This window comes from Euprymna scolopes, chromosome 12, assembly GCF_053919585.1.
Source record: "Euprymna scolopes isolate OS-2025 chromosome 12, ASM5391958v1, whole genome shotgun sequence".
Lineage (NCBI taxonomy): Eukaryota > Metazoa > Mollusca > Cephalopoda > Sepiida > Sepiolidae > Euprymna > Euprymna scolopes.
Window position 1 is genome coordinate 91274539 of NC_136493.1, and position 21366 is coordinate 91295904.

Here is a 21366-nt window from a genome sequence, read left to right on the forward strand (position 1 = left end):
CTGCTCAGCCGACTGCCAAGGTGAACTTGTGTTGCGTTTACACAAGAATATCTGTGTCAATTGATTAATTGCCAAAATATTTAAGTCGCGTAAAGGTATCGTATATATATATATATATATATATATATATATATATATATATATATATATATATATATATATATATATATATATATATATATATATGGGCGTCTTATATTCCTTTTTTTTTTAAATACTTCCGTCGATTTCTATGTATGGAGTAGGTCACAACAACTAAGTTATTCGGAAATCCACACAAATGATTTGTTTTTTTAACGGTGAAGATTTTATGCAGAACCAACCACATTTTTTTTAAACAACTGCTAATCTCAATCGGTACAACGACGACCACACGAAAGAGTTTACTGTAGTCCTCTGGTTTTTACATCAGAGTTTTTCTTCTCCTAAGTACATGTCTTAACGGAGACTGAGAGTACATATCTCTCAGTGGATTAAACGCACCCCCAGATACCAACCTCTAAATTTCTACATAGTCCCCCCCTCTCTCTCTCTCTCTCTCTCTCTCTCTCTCTCTCTCTCTCTATATATATATATATATATATATATATATATATGTATATATATATATATACTTATTAAAATATCTATTTCCATTAGGATTTTAACAAATTCTTTCACGCTATTTTTTTTTTTATTTCAATAAATATTATTAAGATTAAGATTAAAAAAATGAAAAGAAATACTGGATGTTTAAATTTTTTATTCATTGCTCCGAAGTTCACACAACATAGGTATTTGTCTGGCGCTACAAACCAATGATAAGGCCTTTGATATATCAAGAGCAATTGCCCTAGAAAAGAAGCCTCTGTCGAGAGATTAGCTAATCCTGTGAGATATAACTGTAAGCACATCTACTATAATGATATTATCATTATCAATGAAGGTTTTTATGGAAGGGTCAGTTTATTCTATCACTTCATGTATCTATCTGTGTATCAGGATATCTTGTTTATCATTGTACGACTATTTTTGTATACGTTTATTATTTTTATATATCTATATATGAAATAAAATGGAGGTGGAAGGACCTGGATACTCAACGTTTCGCCCGATTTATATCCCTCTTGAAGAAGCCCGCATAAATCGGGCGAAACGTTGAGTATCCATATCTATATATCTATAAAAGTGAACGTGTCTGTCTGTCTGTCTGTCTGTGTACATTTCCCTACGCAATAACTCTGTCAATTTTTAGTCTATAGACCCGAAATTTGAAATATCGGGTACTGAGATTTGTGAAAATCGATGTGACGTGTGTCAGCCAGAAATTTGGCTGTTAAGGGGTCAAATTTCAACGATTTGACCTTTAAGAACTCTACCAAACTCCTCCGACAATTTTGGGTCTAGACACTTGAAATTTTAGATATAGGTTCCTTGAACCTGGATCTAACTTAATAAAGTGATTTGAGCCCGAAACTATAAATTTTAAGGGGTCATAATAGGGGTCAAAGTTTTAAAAAATTAACCATTTTTTTGTTTTTTTTTGCTTTTTTTGCACAGCATACACCTCCAAACACCCGAGCAACGCCGGGCACCCCTGCTAGTATATCGATAAACATAACGTTCAGGTTTCGATAGTAGCGGATGGTACTCAAGTCATATTTTAAATATAATTTTTGAAATCATTACTACATGTATAATAATCGATAGAAAATTGACTTTATAATAATAAGAAGGAATCGGGGTGAATTAAAATGTGTATGCGCATTTTACGACCAGGTAAGGCCCAGTGGCTTGTATATTTCTTTGCATTGTTGGTTCCCCAGAAAACTCAATTTTTATTACATAGAGCAATTATTTAAGCCAAATTAAAGACGTTATTGGAGAGCCCAACCGATGGATTGTATACGCATGATGCCCGAGAGAAAATCTAACAATCTAGTTTATTAATCACCCCTCTCTCTCTCCATCTTTTTACGTGTTCTTTCCCACCCAATAATATAACGAAACAGATGATAACCTCGTCAGATGAAACTACTTCAGAATCATATGAATAAAGTTTGACATCGTTTTCTTTTAAAAGTCCAAAAAGCTGGCGAACGCTAAACTGTATTATTTGCCTAATTAGAAGAAACCAGTGCATTTCTGCAGGTGTCGTCAGGCTGAAGTAGTCTCTTGACCTCCACTTTTCGTGTTATACACGACAAAACATTGGTAATATTCACAGACATCTGTTGTAATAGGATTAACACTTGACTGTTCCTGTTTCGTTGATGGAGATACTTCTTTGCATACTAATTATTCACCATTTATCAAGGCCAAAAGCAACCCGCGGATAAAGGCCAATCAGATGTTACATTGGATGTTGAACAACACTATGACAATGAATGTGATGAACAACATGAGTACGCTTTGATATTGGATTTAAAGACAACCATCTTGTAATATGCAAGGAGGCAGTCCCATGATAATGTATTTCGCAAATGGATTCTATTTACAGAAATTCAGTTTGGTGTTAGGCAAACGTGCACACACACACACACACACACACACACACACACACACACACACACACACACACACACACACACACACACACACACACACACACACACACACACACAAGTAAGTTCTTTGCATTTGTGGTAGAAGACGAGTTCTTGCTGTGAATGTCTTAAAAGATGAACTAGAGACTCGAACTCAGTCTAGCACCTTCCACGGAAATAAATATATATATATGTTTGAGCGTATTGTAGGACCGGACAACGCCGGGCGTCCAGCTAGTATATATATATATATTTCAACATCTTCAAGCATTCATAAGCTACATTTACCATCCAAATGAATGCTTAGACGATGATACTTACGAATTTTAAAAGTTTATGATAAAATTATTGTCCATGACTTAATGTCTATCTCAATAAAAACATCGTTTCCGAAACGATTGTACAATTGATTGACTTTGTTGTGTTACTCCTTATGAAGCCGATTTTTAAGTTTTAATTTTAATTTTAAATTATCAAATATCTTACTATACATACATATATATATATATATATATATATATATATATATATATATATATATATATATATATATGGATAAAATATCAATACGAAAAATATATCTTGTATTCTTTTTTGTATTATTTCCTATTTGTTGACGTGTAGAAATACAAAGTATTAAAAAAAAACGAAAACGTTTTTTCAAGAGCACAAAATTTTCGAGTGATCCTTCAGTCTTCTTCAGTGTGAATGATAGAAACACGAGTGCAGGACGGGCAGGTTTGACAGCAGGAGAACAACATGTATAGCCAATGAGGTTAAGATGTATCGTAATATGACCATTCTTATGTCTTTGATTTCGAATGGACAATAACTTGTGTGATCTTTATCCAAAACCAAGTCTTTCATAAAATATTGAAATAGACACCCATGCACCCCTACGTACACACTCGCATATATAAACATACATGCATGTACACTCGTACATTTCCACACATACATCAATACATACAGAGAATACGCACACACATGTTTATGAACATACGTACACATACACATGGAAAAGGATGAACAGATATAGATAGATAAGTGGGAAGTTCTGACCAAAAGCTGGTAATCATAATTCTATTATGGCTCTAGGTATGGGAAGGGGTGAAAGGGTAACGTCTTTTTTGCTTGTATGGATTTTATGTATGCCCGCCCGCTCACCCAAATGCACACGCATGCATTCACGCACACACATGCACCTGTATATATATATATATATATATATATATATATATATATATATATATATATATACCCGTTCACATACACCTTTTTACGATAAAGCTAGAACCCAGAATTAGATAGAATCGAGCAATTGCATCGACAACGGACAACGTCAGACCCAAAGTTATATATATATATATATATATATATATATATATATATATATATATATGTATATATATATATATATATATATATATATATATATACTCACACTCACACGCACATGTGCGCGCACACACACACACGTATATATCAATATGTATACCTACACGCACATATATACATACAGGTATATACGTAAACATTCGTATTCCGACACATGTAAATGAATATGCACATACACACACACACACATATGCATACAAACATACATATACGTATATATCTATACGCACACATATATGTATATATAGAGAAAATCAACTTCTGAAAATCCAAACAAAACCAAATTAAAACAAAGAGGGGTCGATATTCTTATGAATAAAGCTATGTTAACAATAAAACATAATAAAACTTATTTATTTTAACCGTAGAACTGTAGATTCTAATGTCTAGCATTAATTGATATACACACGATTATTTTTCTTTATTTTTATTTACTTAATTTTATTTCTACTTTTGTTCAAACATAATAAAATATCAGTCTTAAAACGTCTGAGATTTTGGGCAATTTGATATATAACGTTTCTCTGTCCGTGTTCTGTGTGTCCATATTCTCTCCCTCCTTCTCTTCTCTCACACACATCAACACTCGTATATACGCATATGATGGCAGCAACTCGTTCCAGTGTATTGCCATTACTTAATATATTTCTGGCTCAAATGACGCAAACATTCGCGCAACTAGCAGCATGTGCCGGACGGTCACCTCCATGAATATAGTCCAGCACATCCAGTGATGATCGGGTCCAAGCTGTGGTGCCCTGAACACCTAGCAGGCCAGACCCTGGAAGATCCAGAGCCTTTATTGCCATTCACGCTCATATCTGCATCAATACTCATTGAATATCCGTTTGCCGTTTTAGGCCTTTTTGCTATCGAGATACACACTCATTGCAAAATATGTATTCCATTACATATCAAGTAGTGCCTGTGCTTGAAGCTTTTTATAGTGAGGGAAGACTTTGCACTGAGACAATCTCACTCTCTAAACAACTGCCACATTGAACCAAAAAGCAGAGCAAGTCAACATCATTGGAAGCAGCAGTCGCCGCAAGTTTTATATCAGGGGTTTCCTTCTCCTAGAGAGGTTGCCTTCACCACGGCTTACGGGAGCCTTTTCCACCACCATACCATTTGATCCATGACTGGGACTTAGGTTGCTGGGCACCAGAGCATACTCCACACACCAGTGGGTCACGTATGCCGCAGCTGACAGGGCCTAAGCTCCCCTGGAGGTTTCTGTCAGGGTTACCTCACCCTTAGCCTTTGGTTAAAAGAACCTTAGCCCACATATATACCCATACATACTTGCACATACATACATACATACATACATACATACATACATACATAAAATTACAAAGATAAGGGGAAAGCATTATTTTTAAATTAGAAGGCATCTCAATAATTGGAAGCTCAATATGCCAGTTAGAGCAATCAGAGATTAATGCTGGAAATAAAACTCAAATTTAGATATATTGCAATGCTTAAACAAGGTGTTTAATAATAATAATAATAATAATAATAATAATAATAATAATAATAATTGAAATATTAAGGAAAACCCTTGAATGCGGAGAATAATACAAGTATACAATATAATGAAGAAGCATTACAGGGAATGAAGAACACTGAAGCTGCATATATACAAGTTCTACACCCCCATCACGGATCCCCTCCCATTGTCTCATCACCGCTCCCCCCCCAAAAAAAAAGTGATACCAAAAAGCCGAGAAGGGTCAAGGAGGATGGGAAGACTGAGGAGAGAGCGCTGACCAGAGCTCCGCTGGACAAGCGTGAAGAAAACTGGGACCTTAGGGAGGCTTAGTGCCACTCAAATTCAGGTATAGACCAATGACCGCTGCCAGCGAGAAATCAATGGTAAGAGGCTGTTACGATGACGCAAATTTATTTGCAAATGCTATCGAAGTAGGTGGAGAGAGCTGAACGTCTGGGGAGACTTGTTATCACTCGGCTTCCAGAGAACACCACAGGTTTCCAATCAGATCTTTGATGACTTGTGTGAAAGCTCCATGTGAGCCAATAATAATAAACCTTATTCCGTATATATTTAAGGAGGGGTACTATAGTATATAGGGTTTGTGAGAGGGGGGAATGGGTAATGCATAAGGTGAAAGTTAAAATATGGGGCAACTAAAAAAACAAACAAACAAAACAAAACAAACAAACAAACAAACAAACAAAAAGCATTGCAAAAACAAAAGAAAAACTCCTAAGGAGGAACGCTAAGCTGTTCTTCCACCGAACATACCTCACTCTGCCCTGTGCCCCGTAGGAAAATGTTTTTGGTCGGTTTAGGTTTTATAAAAAGAAAACTCATTTCGCGGTCCCATATCTTTGTTGAGACCGGAGATGTAGGTGTTAAGTCTCAGAATGAGTTTCTTTTTATATTGGCTTCTTTTTATTATATAGTAGCAGGCCGCCCGGCATTGCCCGGTCTTAAATATGATATTTTGATTAATGCAGCTTTCGCATTTATTATTTTATTATATTCGACCTATTATACAGAAAAGTTAAAAAAAAAAGAAGGCCCCTGCGCCACCAAAAAGAATCGAAACCAAAACGTTTAGCTTACGATTTACATTTTCCATTGGAGTTAATGCCTGAGTTATAAAGAAATGTTTGCATGGCTAAAAATTAAAGCATGACCCAATAACTATTACGTTACGCATGCATATTCGTAATGCCGTCGTTCGACCTTCAACTGACAAATTCCATTTTTTCATTTTCACTCATTTGTACTGATTTTCCCCGGCTAAAACGAAATCGAATACTCTATATATTAAGTTTCATATATGTAGACCTAAAACTAACAGAGGAGTTAGGTAGGCAATTTTTTAAAAATAAATATATATATATGCATACATAAATATATATAGAAAGCGGTTTGTGTTTACTATAACCTTTTTACACAAATATTACGCAAGTATAAATCATGTAGAATATCTGCATGAATATAATCACACGTAATAATTAACTAAATATGATCATCCCATAAGAAAACCGAAAAAAAAACCCCCAACAAACTAATAGGGAATTAATTAAAATGAATGTTTAAAAGAATATGCAAATTAGCTAGTTTTTTTCCAGATTAATGCAATTCCACAACCCATATATAACAAAGTTGTATTTTCTTTTTAAATAAATAGAAAAAGGGTTTTAATATGAATATCAACACACACACACACACACACACACACACACACACACACACACACACACACATACACAAAATGATAGGAGTATAGATATACGTAAATCATACACGGGCGAACTGCTAGTTTATATATAACTGATCTGCCAAAATATGTTTTCGTTTTATTTCATTGAAGAAATTTATTAGACGAATTGCGAATTTTTATTTCTACCATTCTTCTTATGAGCAAATATTTGTACCTACCGTTCGTATTGTTTAACTCCATTTGTTTTATGATTCTCGATTTAAAACATTCTCATTCATCGTCGCATATTTCCGTTTTTCTTCGGATTAAGTTAGATACTTTATTCCACTATTATTTAAGAAATTTTTATTATCTATATAAACAACTCACCTCATGTTTTACTTTCATACCAGAAAATCTCAGGCGATCTCCCTTGATGTTTTAGCTTCTTTTTAAAAAGTAAGTCACTTAGATTCTGTTGACATTGATCTCAACTGCAAATTTGAGATTAATTGCGTTCCAAATCTTATTTATTTAGTACTGTTACCAAATAGTGTTTATTCTAAGGTTTGCCACAATTCCGTTTCTTTAGTATTTTTTTTTTATCTTAAAACTTTAGAATATGTAGTTTCTTGCTTCCTTTATAACCTACACAAATTATCTAAAACTTCAAAAATTCTAATCCAGTCACAAAGTTAACCTTGACTCCGTAGGCTAGCATTTTACCTCTAGACTAAAGTGGAACCGAGGAAAATTAAGTATTTATAAATGCCGAGCGGGCATAGACTTTGAATAATCAGAGAGTATTCAACGACAGGAAGTTGGAATATTGCGTTTTCGCTTAGGTTGACCGGTTTTTCTTAATTCCCCAAAGAGTGCCCAACTTTAATTTCATAAAGGGATTTTTTATAACGATAATCTTTCTTTTGTTTTGTTTATAAATATCAACAATTATTTTTATACTTATAAACACTTGTGTTTCATTCTTACGCAATCACCAGTATAGGAGTGACAATTACTAAACGTTCTTTCAGCTAAGTGTGAGTTTCTGTTGACACAAGTAAATAAATTACGATTAATGCTTACACAAAAATGATGCCGCTGCAGTTTTCAAGATGAAAAACGTTGTACGTGTGATGTCCTATTGACTTTAAATGACGCATCAAGTGTTCACGAACAGGAAACTGTCATTACTTGAGCATTAGTGCAAACAATACGCCACCCGTTTTTCACGTCGATGGCCGCAGCAAAGGCGCAATCGACGCAAAACAACCAAGGCGTCGACTACGCATGCGCTGACTCGACTGCGTACAAAATGACGCTCGTTGCGGCTGCTGTGTGTCTGGTTATTCTGATCGAAATCTGGACCATTTCGTTCTTTGTTGGCGTTGTTGCATTTCCGAATGGAGCCCCGACTTCCGCCTGCTTTGATCTTAGGCCTTATCACGGTGCAAGGCTTACGGGATTTGCCATCGACGAGATTCGGGACGAAGCAGCTCCGTTCGTTATCAAAACTAAACAAATTAATCCAAGTTCATACAAAGGTGAGTTTAAACCGAACTTTGCATTTTGATATCATTATTTTTCTAACGATTCTTCACTTATCAAGACCAAAAACACACTTGAGGATAAGGGTTAATGAGATGGGTAGGTTCACAGTTGAATTATGATGGATATTATGAGAAGATTGGAAATCTTTATATACCACGGCTCAAAAAAAAACAGCTGATCCATAAAGCAGTAATTCTTTTCCCTTTGTCAGAAACATCGTCTATGGAATGTGAGGACTAAAGGACAAAGTAGAGAAGAAGCGCCCTGCTAGAAAACTTCTTACAGATGCCGGTAGCCGATATCTCTGTAAAGCCACTCTTTGCACATGCTTGGAGCATTGCTGCCACATCTTAGCTGGTATACCAACCACTAGTCACCACCATCTTAGACAGCATATAAAAAAAGAGTCTATAACTTAATAAATCCTACACTATCTACGTAGCTCTAGCACCTGTCCCATCACCTAAACGCTACACCTTTGCTATTGTCTTACGAGTTCTTCCACGGAATGTACTCTGATGAACTTATTTCATTTACTTAACTTGTATTCTCTCAATGTAAATATCCCTTATCAATCCGACTATCAAGGAAATCACACCCCTTCACTATTGAGGTCCTCAGATGTCGGAAAACATTCAACTTCAAGAACTTCTTTTCTTTGACCGCTTGCCTTTGGAATTTCCTCCTTGTTCCTGCTTTCTTAACCGTATCATCATGCAGAAATTTAAATGTAATGTGAACAAACATTTTCGTATACTTCCACTTAGGATCCCCCCTATAAATCTGACCCGTAAGTAGTACCATACGTTTCAATGGCAATATTCCTACTTTGGGATAAACAAACGTGAAAACAAGAGTTACGATGCGACTGAAAGCAAGCCCTGCACTTTCTATTCTCATTAAAAAATTTCAGCAAGAACAAGAACGAGATAGAGGTTTAACAAATAAGTATGATGTGGGTTCGATCCCAGCAAATGATGCAGTCATATTTGACACTAAATAATTTATTCGTTAAAATACATCCATGCCCAAAGAGTCTATCGCTATTGGATTCCATATGCCAATTATGAGATTATTTAAAGAAAAGAAAATCGGGCAGATTTTTTTTGCAGTTTTTATTATAAAGAAGCATTTGTATTTTAATATTAATGGATCATCACTTATCAAGGCAAAAAGACACTCGAGGATAAAGGCTAATGAGATGGGATGGTTTTGGCATAGGACATCATTAACAAGAATGTACACTACATTCCGAGGAGCTTATCACTTCATCACAGAATCGCGGTCTCATGGTTACCTATAGAAGGTGTACTGTCGTCTCCTTTACAGAGAAAAGAAGGTTTTAAAGAATTAAAAGCACAGTTTTGGAATCGACATTCTGTGGGGATGATTTACTGAAGAAAATATGAAACATTGCAACCTTCTTCCCACAGAAGAGACGTTACGAGCCTACCTCTTCTCTATCGTTATTTTCATGGCAAGTGCTCGTCTGAGCTTCAATCTATGGTCCCCTCTCCACGCCAAACAAAAAAGTACTCGTCTATCTATAGCCACTATCGACAATTTCCCCTATTCTCTATCTGTACCTAAATTTGAACGCAGATTCTAAAAAAAAACTTATTTCCTAGAAGTGTCCACCCATCGAACTCGTTTCGGCTGGCACGCTTTCCAGCTGACTACAACGTGGTCGACTTCAATGCCAGTTTAAAGAACTTTTTTGATATGTTGCCCTCTTAAATAATCATATTCTACCCAATGATCACTAAACTGTCGTCTCAGTCATTAACCTTTATCCTCGAGTGGCCTTCGAACCTTGATAAGCGGTGACCCGCCAAAATTAAATAAACTGAGGATTTTTAGGATTAGATGCAAACGACAAAAATAAAAAAACAAAAACAAAAAAAATCAATTAAGCATCCCTCTCTTTGTTTATCTATCCATCTTCCTCTCTGGTTTAATGAATGATGTCATAATTTTTTGACGTCATCCTTTATGCTCCGTTATCTCCATCTCCATATTAATGGATATCATCATTTAGAGGCGTAATCATTTTCTGACATTATTTTATCTGCACGGCTATAAACAAACAAGTTAACAAACAAGATGCACATTTGCATTAGTTTATAGATAATGTATATGTGGGTAATTTAAATTCATTTTAGAATTGAAACGTAGTTTCAGTTACAGATAGACGCAACATTTTTCTATAGTAATAGAATTATTACAAAAAAAAACCGCTAAAATGTTAAAGTTGACTTTTTTTGAGGAATGATTTACTGAACAAAATATTAAACATTTAAATAAAGAAACTAAAGATTTTTATCAGAAACAAAACAAATAAAGAATTTCGTGTTAATTAGTACGAATCTATAGCGTAACCTTTTTTTTTACACAGTGGTCACCACTTATCAAGGCCCGGAAGCCACTCAGGGATAAGGGTTATTGCAAGTACATTACGTTAGTGTGGATATTTGATGAAGTGTTTACTTAAGGGGGTGGTTCATTAGGAATTTGTTAACGTTGGACTTGAAGACATCCAAGTAGTCAGGTGGGAAGCAGGCAGACGGAACAGAGTTCTACAGGCGTGCAGTTCTAAGAAAGAAGCTTTGTTCATGGAATCCGCGTTTTGATTTAGGCACAGATAAAGAGTGGGGGAAATTTTTCACAGTGGATTCAGCTAGACGGGTGTTTTTCGTGAAAGATTGGCGAGGGGGGGGGACCAGAGATTGGAGTTCAGACGAGCACCTGCCATGGAAATAACGATAAAACAAGGATAGGTTCGCAACGTCTCTTCTGTGGGAGAGAAGTTGCAGGGTAGAGAAAAGGGCATCCCCCACTAAGCCACGAAGTCTATTTTGTACTCTGTCAAGGCAGGATAGGCTGTTTTTAGCAGTTCCTGCCCAGATATGGCAGCAGTATTCCTTGGACGTACTTGGCTTTTATATAGATAGAGAATTGCATCATAAGGTAGATATCTTCTAGAGCGGTAGAAGGATCCCACCATCTTTCCAGCGACCTTGGCAACAGACTTGATGTACGTGTTCCATTTCAGATCAAGAGTAAAGTTCAAGCCCAGAAGCTCGTCAAAACACGGGGCCTCTCCCAGACGAGAGCCATCCATTTCAATTGATGCCAGATGGGGATCAGAGCGTTGATGATGTAAGGATAGGAGTTTGGTTTTAGATGCATTAAAGGTAACCAGCCACGTCTTTTCCCACTGAACCACGCGCTCGAGATCAGAGGAGAGAGAATCAGAGAGAACTTTGTCATTTACAGCCTTTGATGTGTTGCCGTAGATGGTCGTGTCATCAGCATAGGTGTCAACGAATGATTTAAGTATGTGTTTAGGGAGGTAATTGATGTAGAACCTCTATTGATTACTTACGTATTAATAGAAAGAATGATGTTTGACAATTGGTGGATATATTGTACATGTCATGCACCTAAGAATTTGTAATGGTTCTAATAATACTAATACTATTACGATATTAAAGATTTTGTATCAGTCTGTAATTGAAACTACATCTTAATCCTAAAAAAAATATTACATTATCTATTTTATTCTAATAATTTCTTTCTTCGGAATGTTAACTTTGGAATTCCTTCCCTGTTTCCTGCTTTCCTGATTGTATGTAGAAGCTTAAAGGTAATATGAACAGACATCTCAGTATTCAATTCCTAGACATGATCCTAGGTAGTAACCATTTACAATCCAATTGGCAATATACTATTTACGAGGTGACAAAAACATATATATTCGCATAAAAATATGGATACAGAAGAATTCGAATGTAAGTAACACGAAATATAGATTTTGAATTAAAACTCGAATTATTTCGTTTTTTTTTCTCTCCAAGGTTTTTTTTTCTCTCCAAGTTTTTTTTTATCAGGAAAACTCAACATGATGATACTTCACTCTACAAGTAAATATCGATGAAATATTCAGAATAACATAATATTCCAAGCCATCAGCACAACTATATACTGACTCATGCGATTAATGGTGCTTCTTCTCCAAGCGATGTTACCTCAGCTAAAAGCACTTTGTTGGATACTCCATTAGACAAGATGAATGCTTGTTCTGGAAACTTTGGAATTAATTAGTACGGATCGATAGCGCAACCTCGTTTGATTACTTAAGCATTATTAGAAGGAAGGAGAGTTGACAATTAATTGGTGTGCGTATATCTTCAGACGCAATTATCGACGCAAACGAATTCGAAACGATAAAGTACTCAGAAATCTAGATGAAGATTACAAAAAACGTCGCATTTGAAAACGCAGCTTCAATACGAATAAACAAATTTGATTGGACCTGCTTGAGAGTTTGAATTATTTACTAGATGCCATCCTCAGTGTCTACCGTTTCTATGTATAAGAGTTTCTCAGAAAAAAAACTGCATCAGGATACTCCACTCTTACAAATAAACCTTCATCAAAATAATACAGGGTGTCCCAATAAATGTATGCACTCTTTAAATTATTTCAATTTGCTACATGAATACGCTTTACGACGTTCCCAGGAGATGTTTAGGAATAAAGAATGACACTTCCAACATGATGGAGCACTTCGCCATTATCATCATGACGTAAGAGCATGTATTGATAGTCACCTGCGAAGCAGATAGTTAGGACGAAGAGAAAGTATCAAGTACTGTTCACTGGATTTGACCCCCACCTAGATTTTTATCTTAGAGGAAATCAATTTCTTTTTAGAGGAAATCAAACAAAGAATGATAGTCAAAAGTGCGAAAGTGAAGAGATATGAAGAAAGAAGAGAGAATAGGTTATATAGTCTGGACCAAAAGTTCTATGAAGGATTTAATCGCCAGTCAAATTACGTAAATGAAATAACAAAGTCAAAAAATTTACAAAACATGTTTCAGTAAAATCTAATGGTTGGAAAAGATTCTATGTCCCGAAATGTGCTATTTTTGTCTATTTTGGGCTGAAAATCACCATTCTTATTCCTTTCTGTCCCCCATCCCCCATCGGGGATGAAACCAAAATTTCCTCAGGATAAAATATTATGTTACCAATTGTATATCTATGTGGTCTTCCTTTTGGTAATTTTTAACGAAATCTAATAATCGCAAAATATTCTATTGACCGAAAATTGCTATTTTTGTTCATTTTGACTCCCTGAGAATGCAACCAGAATTTTTTCGTTTCGTTTTAGTAAAGTTTCGTTTCTTTTTTATTATTATAATTAGAGCCAGATAAAAATTGCAATTAATGTCCATTGAATGTTCTTATAAAGTGAAATTGAAATATTTTGTTTGATTGATGACGTATTTAAAAATTTTTTTTTTTAAATATAATTACTTAGCTAAGCAACTCAATCTGATCAATTAATGCGAATTTTTGATGCCATAATTTAAGTTTTTATGTTTCATAGATTTTTTGTTACGCCTTGGTATTTTTTGCCACATTCTGGTTGTAATTAAATACTTTTAGATGTACGAAGCGAAATAAAAAAATAAACGGAACGATACGAAAGTTTCGTTTCCTTTTCGTACAAAAATAAAAATAAATTATTAAATATTTTGAACGAAACCAAATGAACCTTGCAAAATTCTCATATACATAGATAAACTTTGAGGCGTTATTGTGAAATGGCAGGCAGAGCCGATTAGCAAACAGTAGATAATTTCCAATTAGCAGGCAAATTGTTTACGATAAGACAATTGCCTGCCTACCTATATCTGGCTGCCCTACTGGTGCTTTAAATTCGGTCGACTTCTCCGAGAAAGGGGGGATTCAAAAATTAACCTATGCTAATTAAGAAATTCACACCCCACACACACATATCGCAAGTATAATCATAACACAGAAAGTTCATGGACAAATGTTGAAGCAAGGAAACATTTTTCAGGGATGTCGTGGTTATCTTGCCAGTCGCTTCAGGATCGAACTTGATTGTACGCACATTATATCGTTGAATGGAAGAAATGGGATCTTCCTCATTTATTTGGTGAGGTGAGATATTTTTAACGTCTTTGTTGAAAGATTTCTCAGTTAAAATGTGTTTCTTTCTCATGCAATGTGTTTTTCATTAAAAACAAATGAATGCGAAAGTTATACTTTCTCAAACAAAAAAATATCTAAACTAGTTAAATGCGAACGGTAATTGCGGCGTTTTTTTTTTACTCTAAACGTCGGCGGTTGTTACGGCGCTTCTTTTAGAACCGAGGTAAAGTGAAGCATTGTTTAGACTGTTTGAAATATAGTTTACCATTCTTTCTTGAGATTTGTTGACGGTAATTGGCTAACCAATTACATCGGCGTAGCCACAGAGACACACATTCTTCTTATAGAAACAGTCTCGATTTCAGACAAGCATAAATCACTCGATACCGAACTTCCGGATTAAAGAAAGTACGACGCAGGATACCTTCTTTCTAAACTTCTCTCCTTCATCTCTCTATCCCTTTATATATATATATATATATATATATATATATATATATATATATATATATATATATATATATATATATATATATATATATATATATATATATATATATATATATATATATAATCTTACTATACTTATCCAGCACTGCCCGGGATGTGCAGTGAAGTCAATTTATTTAAAAGAAATTAAAGATGTATATGAAGAATTCGAATGCTAAATGAGATAAACTTCTCTCTCTCTCTCTCTCTCTCTCTCTCTCTCTATATATATATATATATATATATATATATATTAAGTAATGTGATTGATAATTTAAAATTTAAAAATCAAATTTTAATTAAATTAAAAATCCGTTTCATAAGAAGGAACATCAACAAAATCAATTATCTGTACGATCGTTTCGGAAAACAATGCTTTTTATTGTGGTATACATCAAGTTATGTACAATAATTATATATAGTTTTTTGATAAGCAAGGTCTCCTCATCAGCAAATTTTGAAGGGTTTTTATTGAATTTAAAAGACACCATAAATAAACTTAGCATTAAAAGTAAGGCAGATGAATCTGAAAAATTGAAATAAAAGGTCTGGATTTAAAATTTATAAGAAAATTAATATGGGTTAGAGATAGAAATAAGTAGAGAAAAATATATATTTTTGAATTTACATAATTAATTTGCTTTAAAAATATATAGAGATATTTACCTTTTAATTTTTCGTTTTTTGAAATCAGGAACTGTGGTTAAAATAGTCATTTAGATATTTGCTATAGATTTTTATCTTATTGAATGATGAATTTTAAAAGGGGGGGACGCTCGTGAAATAAATTTTTTCCGTTAGCGTATTTTTGATTTAAAGACGCTACGGTTTATATATAGAGAATATTACTATTACATATTTTAAGGGGAGATAATTGTCATGTTTTCTTTACTTTATTTATTTGAAGGGTGTAAGGGAGATAATTAGTCTAACTTAATTTATCAAAAAAAAAATTATAATTGTAATCTATTTTTACTAATAAGTAATTTTTAATGATTTAAGGTGGTTTATATTTATTAAATTTAAACCAACGTTTATGACTACATGTCATAAGCTCCTGTCTTGAATTTAATAGTTTGGTTGTATTTTTTATATCTTCATATTTTAAAATTTTTAGGGTCTCTTTTGTACATAGTGCACAAAATTTATCTCCTGGTTTATATGATTTGCAAGTCTCAATTATTTGCCATTTTAAGTTGAAAGAAATATTGCTGTTTTTTAGTTACCAAATATAGTTGGATAGAGTAGTTTGGTTTGACAGAAAGTTATTTTTAAAAGAATGTTTGTGCGTTGAAATTCTATGTTTTATTAGGCCAGATGTGGAACCAAAATATATTACCTCTTATTTGTTGTGATTATTATATTATATACTAATAAGCAGCCCAGCGTTGCTCGGTCGTAAAATATGCTTAAGTATGCTATTTTAATTTATCACATTTTTTTCTTTAATATTATAGACCCATTACTCTATTGCTTATAGTATTGGCCCAATATATAGTAGTTATTTCAAAAGTAACAAAAAATATATAGTAGTTATTTCAAAAGTAACAAAAAATATATAGTAGTTATTTCAAAAGTAACAAAAATATATAGTAGTTATTTCAAAAGTAACAAAAAATATATAGTAGTTATTTCAAAAGTAACAAAAAATATATAGTAGTTATTTCAAAAGTAACAAAAAATATATAGTAGTTATTTCAAAAGTAACAAAAAATATATAGTAGTTATTTCAAAAGTAACAAAAAATATATAGTAGTTATTTCAAAAGTAACAAAAAATATATAGTAGTTATTTCAAAAGTAACAAAAAATATATAGTAGTTATTTCAAAAGTAACAAAAAATATATAGTAGTTATTTCAAAAGTAACAAAAAATATATAGTAGTTATTTCAAAAGTAACAAAAAATATATAGTAGTTATTTCAAAAGTAACAAAAAATATATAGTAGTTATTTCAAAAGTAACAAAAAATATATAGTAGTTATTTCAAAAGTAACAAAAAATATATAGTAGTTATTTCAAAAGTAACAAAAAATATATAGTAGTTATTTCAAAAGTAACAAAAAAAAAAAACTAAAAAAAAACAAAAGAAAAAATATGTCTTAAGGCCATTAACTAAAATCGAAACTGAAACATATTGCGGTCCAGTGTTATTAAATACTCTCTGAGGAACGTCCAAAAGCATATATGAGTTCGAAAATAATTTTGTTTAACCTACAAATATATATTTGCGCATGCGTAGAAAAGCACTTTAAGTCGACTTACGCTTGCAAAGTTCCATTTCTTTTCCATATTGACCCATTAGCAGCTACTTTTAACGGCTAAAAAACAAAACGGATTTGTTTCACATGCCCAAATCCCCTATATATCAAATTTCAAGTGTGTAGGCATATATAGATTGCCCAACGTTGCCCGGTCGTAAAATACGCTTGAATATGATATTTTATTTCATGCAGATTTCGTAATTATTATTATAGAGCCAGTTCTGCATTGATTATTATATTGTACCCAATATATAGTAGTAATGTAAAAAGTTAAAAAAAAACATATGACTTGGGTGCCATCAGCTTGAATCGAAACGAAAACACCTAGCGCTCCAGCTTTATTCGTTATCGTCTGAGCAAATCACAAATTGAGATAAAAATTATAAAAATTAACCGATTTTAATATACAAATATATATTTGTGCATGCGTAGAAGAAGCAAGCTTAATCGACTAATGCCTGCCAAGTTATTTTTTTTTCTTTCTTAGCAGCTATTTTTACAGACTAAAAATTAAATCGAATTTGTTTCACAATTCCAAGTCCACTATGTATCATGCTTTAAGTTTGTAGACCAAAAATTGTCAGAGGAGTTTTGTAGAGTTCCTTTCGTGCACAGAGAGATAAGATCATATATATATATATATATATATATATATATATATATATATATACATATATATATATATATATATATATATATATGAGCAAACAGTTAATAAAACATGTTAAAAACACTTTGAAATGAGTTAAAAACATATTTAATCTGAAAAGGAAACACTAGATAAGTGGATAGTCCTTAATCCGCGGAATTTCGAAGAAATACTTTCCTTCTCATCAGAGGGTAGGAATTAGCAAAATGCGGGATCGGATTTTGCATGCAAAAGTATTTGATGAAACAACAAGTAAGCCAAAGATCTTACTTGAAAACCAAAAAAGTGAAGCAGAGGGAATATGGTGAAGAAAAAGGTGATTACACGTGAATCGATAGTCTGGTGGAAGATAAATAATCCAGTGACGGTAAAATCCAAATATATAACTTCAAGAAAGTTAATTGAATTTCCATTTGCACAAGTAAAATCTCCAAATCCCGTAATTGGAAGAAGATGGTCCATAATAATCCAAAGGCAGAAATCCATGGAAAAATTCACAAAAATGTGTACAAGAAATAAAGGAGAAAATTCCAATAATATTAATAAAAGAAAAATAAGATATGCTTTTCATTCTACTGCCGAGATATAAATATAAATAAGAAAGATCAAGGAAGAAAAAGAGGGAAAAATGGTGATAAATATAAATAGAGAGACAAATGTCAAAATGACCCAGACAAGAAATGTTAAAGGCGCGAAAAAATATATAGGGCAAAATAATATAGGTCAACTGAAATGTACAGGTCATCACTTAAAAAAGGTCAGCAAGAGTTGTTAGAAGACACTAAATGGAATATATATATATATATATATATATATATATATATATATATATATATATAGTTCCTGTTCTTGGGTTGGAAAACCTTTGTAATATTAAAGTTCGGAATTCTTTAGATGAGGGCCGATTGTTTACATTACTTGTATTGATCGGACTATTGTTCTCATCTTGAGTATTATTTGTACGGTCCTGGATATGACCTTAAACTATATGCGATGGTGAGGCCCCAGTTGCGAGCTTTGGGGAGTGTGGAGCCACCCTTTAATTGCCATTGCTTCCAGGTCTACTCTGACCCGGAGTGCTAGTACCTGTTAGGGTCCCAACTATGGGTTAAATAGAAACCGACTTGAAAACAACAAATATATTCTATTAAAAAACCTTTCTTCAAAATCACTGGATTCGGCATTAAATAACCTGAAAAGGGTTGATATGCCGTAAAACAAAAACAACCAACCAGCCAAAGTTATTTGTACAACGATTTGGTCGGTTTGGCCTTCGACCGTCTTCAGGCATGTTGTCTGTTGTTTGGAAAATAAAAGAGAAAAGGTACTGGGTCCGCAGATATTTTCGTATTCTTGGAATTAGTTTCTGTTTTATCGTTGTGTGTTTTTTTTTCTATGCACTGATAAAGCCCAAGTTTGTGCAAATAATAATATTACTATTAATTATTTATAATCTTATATGCCAACAGTGGGGGCTGAAACAATTTTACGAAATGTTGTGACCAAGAAAAAAGCTTTTCAAAAATGTGTAAATTCTTGTGTATCTATCCCTATTAGCGCGATATATTTAAAGAGAAATACTTATAGCGCTAGTCTTTCTCTTTCTCTCTCTCTCTCTCTCTCTAACTTCATCAAAAGATTTACTTCTGAACCGAACAGAGCCTAATATCAACACACAAAAACATGAAATGCAAGCCACACTCGCATGCACATCCATATAAATATACACACCCACACATAAATGAGAACTGACACATTAAAACACACACACACGCGCGCGCATACAACCACACACAGACATAACCCAGACAATACCAACCCTACTTAACCTCGAAACCAACAACACTAAGAAACACCTAGAACCATAGTATACTATCTGTTCCAACACCTCGCCCCCCCTCAGTCAGCGGAGGAGAAATCTCTCATGACTGAGACAACTATCATCCCTTCTATCATCCCCCTCCCATACCTATACCCCTCCAATTGGCCCCTTCCCTCTGGGGAACAAAATCTTCCCCACACTAGGAACCGATCCTGGGTCTGTCCGCACTTTTCTCAGTAACTACGCTTTGGAATTTTTTGAAATTTTACACAAACATTAAACATGCTGGGGAGACAAATAAGTAGAAACATTAAAAAATCCCCTATACATATTTTAAAATACACCCCTCTATCTAAACAAACATAATATAAAGAATACCCGAAAAAACTGAAACGAAAAATCACAATACTAAAATCTAAGAATCCAAAAAATAAATATCAAAATAGAATGAAAGCACCCCTACCCTTATTTCAGAAGAGCTGGTTCTCCCCCCCTCCTCACACATACACATTAGTAACGACCTTGGATCACAGTCACCTTCCTAGGGAAGCAAATAACCTCATAATACTATAAAACAGTGCACACATTTTCAAACCAATAAAGAAAGCACACACACATCCTACGCTAAAAGGAAAAGAAAAAAAAAACACAAGCAGAGGGAGAGAGAGAGAAACACAACACAGGAGTGACCACAGCCGACTCGCCACAGCCCAATAAAAGAGTAATAAAAATTGAACATTCCAATGAATAGTAGACACTTACACGTTTCCACCCCTTGGAAACACTTCAAATGAACTACGAAAATGCTATTTTTATATTTCCAACACATTTTGAAAATAATTTCTGAAGAGGATGCTTCAGAGAACGTCTGAAACGCGTTAAAAACGATTTCAATGATTTAAAAACATTATTACAATGAAAAACCAAGACACGGAATAATAAAATAATGTTAAAAAATACACATTGTTGGTGACTACCCCTTATATATATATATATATATATATATATATATATATATATATATATATATATATATATACAAACACAGAGGGTGGAACGATAAATTTGTCGCCCTAAAGAAGAAAACACTACAGCTTTATTTTAATACTTTATCAAAAAAATCAATTCAGATAACTTGATTTTGTAGTAGAGCTGACATTTGTTCAACGTAACCGTATTCAGCCTCAATCACCGCCTCTGCCCGGAACTGGAAGTATGCCTTTTCCACAAGCGCCGGCAGGAACTCAGCGAATACTTGGCGGATGGCTGCGAGCAGGCTGGCTTTGGTGTTGCAGGAGGTCCTGTTGGTGATGTTCTCGTCGTATGACCAAACGAAGTAATCCAGCGATTTTAGGTCGGGGGAAGAATGGAGCCAGCGAGAGAAGGAAACAAAGTCGTAACACTCTTTCTGAAGCTAAGCCTGTGTCTCTTTGGACTTGTGGGCCGGCGCCGAGTCCTGCTGCCACACCCAAGATCTGTTAGCGGCCTCATAATTGTACCAGGGGACCACCACACTCTTC

At 34.0% G+C, this 21366-nt stretch overlaps 1 protein-coding gene across 1 annotated transcript in view; it reads left to right on the forward strand.

The window, feature by feature from the left end:
• The first annotated feature begins 8339 nt into the window (after positions 1 to 8339).
• The window catches only part of LOC145291087 (defense protein l(2)34Fc-like), a 54197-nt gene continuing 41170 nt past the window's right edge, over positions 8340 to 21366 (forward strand). Inside the window, exon 1 of the mRNA XM_080136603.1 lies at positions 8340 to 8646. Coding sequence (XP_079992729.1) covers positions 8340 to 8646 — 307 coding nt within the window. The remainder of the gene's footprint in view (positions 8647 to 21366) is intronic.